Source organism: Cyphomyrmex costatus, unplaced genomic scaffold, assembly GCF_001594065.2.
Source record: "Cyphomyrmex costatus isolate MS0001 unplaced genomic scaffold, Ccosl1.0 scaffold131, whole genome shotgun sequence".
Taxonomy (NCBI): domain Eukaryota; kingdom Metazoa; phylum Arthropoda; class Insecta; order Hymenoptera; family Formicidae; genus Cyphomyrmex; species Cyphomyrmex costatus.
In genome coordinates, this window is record NW_017275294.1 from 627,755 (window position 1) to 630,675 (window position 2,921).

At 46.2% G+C, this 2,921-nt stretch overlaps 1 protein-coding gene across 1 annotated transcript in view; it reads left to right on the forward strand.

Annotated features, from left to right (window-relative positions):
* The first annotated feature begins 342 nt into the window (after nt 1-342).
* Nucleotides 343-2,921, forward strand: part of Ten-m (teneurin transmembrane protein Ten-m) — an 85,397-nt gene continuing 82,818 nt past the window's right edge. Inside the window, exon 1 of the mRNA XM_018550863.1 lies at nt 343-499. Coding sequence (XP_018406365.1) covers nt 472-499 — 28 coding nt within the window. The 5' untranslated portion in view covers nt 343-471. The remainder of the gene's footprint in view (nt 500-2,921) is intronic.

Genomic DNA, 2,921 nt, shown 5'->3' on the forward strand with positions numbered 1-2,921 from the left:
CTGACCTGTGGAGACGACGATGGTTCGACTCTTCGCACTCAATCGGTCGTCCAGTCTCGCGTACGCTCGCTCCCGGTGTAGAACGGAGTCGCTCGCTCCCGATGAGCTCCGCGCAGTGCAATTACTCGCGATCCCCCGGGGATGACATTTCTCGCGGTTTATCGTGCAAATATTTGCCAGACAAGATCTTGTAATTCCTTTCCCCGGCTGTCTTCCGCGTTCCGCATTTCGTGTTGCGAAGGATGATACAGGCGATAGCGAATGGAACGAGTAAAAGTGAATAAAAAAAAAAAAAAAAAAAAAAAAAAAGGACAACTCGTACTTACGGCGGCACCTGTTGAATATACGCGGACGTGTCTGTCTTCACATCGACAATTATTTCATCCTGTTTGTCACATGTAAATCTGTCGAAGGACGAGCGTTTAAAAAAGACACTTTAAGAAATGTCAGAGAGATTGTCATCCAGTGCAAATGGATTTTGAACTTTGCCGTCGCTCAGGTAAGGTAGACGCTTTTTGTTTTCCCCATCTACATTATCGATCGCGCGAATCTTGCGCATATATCTCGTCTATCATCTAACGATCGCCATCAAAAGGCACTTCGCCTTTCAATCATTATTCAAAAAGAAAAAGATCGGCCAAATAGTACACGGCTCCATTTATCCTCGTTGCTCAAAGCCATCAAGGTCAGGCGTGATCCTGTCACGTCGTATATCATCGTTAAGACGTACTGGGAATACCAGTTAAGGGTTAAAAGCAGGCTTTATCAATCCAGGGCCGAGCCCTCGGGGTCTTTCTCATACGTCTATCGCGGGCCGTTCTGCCGGACGTGCATTTCCATTAATTCACCCGCCTGTTATAACCAGACTTTAAACGGCCGGCTAGACGATCGCTGTCTTCTGCAGAACTTACCGCGGGGGAAACAGTGTTTACGCGACGACGACGTGCGATTGTCGACCGCCCAGCTGACACCAAGTTATCCACATTCGGAATAATGTTCTTGCCGATCTCGGCGAACGAAGAGAACATATCCTTTCCAGGGAGACACGACGACGATCCTCTCGAGAGGAAACGTCTCCGGCATCTCGTAATTGTTAGGTGGCAATGAATCATGGTCGGAAGCTTGAGAGAATCGCGTAGGCGATGAGCGATACTCACGGGGCATTCTTGGCAATTTTCCTCCCGCTGCGGTGTCCGGCGAGGAGATACATCATGCGAAGCGCGGATGTGCTTCGTAAATCGATCGTGTTGCTAGCAGACCGCCAAACGATCACGATAATTTGCCGCGGTCTCGTTCACCCTACCTGCCGGTAATGACAGTCGCCGGAGGCTCGTGGAATTCGTGGGAGGCTCAATTTTGCTAAACAACCTACACGGCTAAAAAAAAAAAGAAAAAGCGAAGAGGAGGGTGACGTACCTGAGTGAATTCCGATCATGGATCATGGTCGACGTGTCTCGTCTCCGAACCGTCATTTAAGTTTCCATGAATAGCTTATCGTTTTTCGATTGTTCTTTCAAAGACTATTTATCACAGCAGAAGACATTCATTAATCTTCGTACGATCCTAAAAGAGACATTCAACTGACCTTGAATGACTCCTTATATAAATGAATGGATGCATTCGATATGCGTTTAACATATGAAAGAAAATCCCTTTGTTACGAGATATAACCGTCAAGAATATAACTTTTAAAAGAACAAGATTATTCCCCAGATCACGCAATGATAAAACGTATGTAGCACGAAATGTCGTATTTAACGTAAAAATCGCGATTTCGATGCATAGCATAACGCATCGAGGGAATGATGAAATTCTAACCCCACGTACGCGGAAAAATTTATAATTTCCTCGCGCGGGACCGTCTGTATCTCGGGTGAATTCAATTCCGTCGTATATGCAGATACATAACCGACCCGGGTCACTTTAATCCCCCTCAATGGCGCTCATTATTCTTTCAAGACCGTTTCCGAGAGGTATTTCAATGCGAATAACTTATGTACGTGCCGGCAGTCACCTGCTACACGGCGTAGTGTAGCCCGTGAGATGCTCTCGAAGTTCTCGGTGCGATGCACGTGCAGGTGCATTGTACCACGGCAATCGCCGAAGTTGGGAACGTTCTCGCTCGCTGTTCGCTCGCGCGTGGGAGGCTAAGAGAAACCGCTCTTAAGAGAGGAGACGCGACGTTGCGGCGCGCGAGATGGAGAGGAAGGTTCTTGACTGCGGCTGTTCTCCTAAGGTCAGGTCAGGCTAGGAAGAGATGGTATTTCGCCGACGGATGATCCGGCTCTGGCCTTCACCCGCGCGCCTTCAACCCGTCTCTCTTCTTCCCATTAGCATTCACCCTGCCTGTAGATAATTACATGGAGTTGTAACTCCGGAACCCCCGCCGCCGCCTCGGGAGATAGTGGGAGATACCGAGTATTTGCGATACCGGGGCCGATCATTAATATCGACGTGACTACCAGGCCGAAACCGTAGACCGTGCGAAATTTACGCTCGATTGAAGCGATCGATTAAGAAGACATTCGCGTTTCACCTGACACGCTTCGTGCATCGGTTAAAATTTAATTCACTGACAAATTGTACCGCGCGAGGACATTCCCTGTAAATAATGTTTCACGTTTTACAGAAATCGGAAAAAACGCCAGCATAGATCTTGCGTATGTAACACGATCGGTTTATTTCTCTTTCTATTTTTGTAATAGGGTAAACCCGGTATATACGCCGCACCTATCAAAAACTTAATTTATCAATTATTATTTACTATGTTTAAAGCAAATTAATTATACAAATAAAAACTTTGTATCATCTACTACTATAAAAAAAATATTAGAAATCCAAAATAATTTATTTTCCATATTGAAAAATAACTTTTTCAAACCCCTGCATTTTTACCATTTATCCCATAGGGGGGGGGGGGG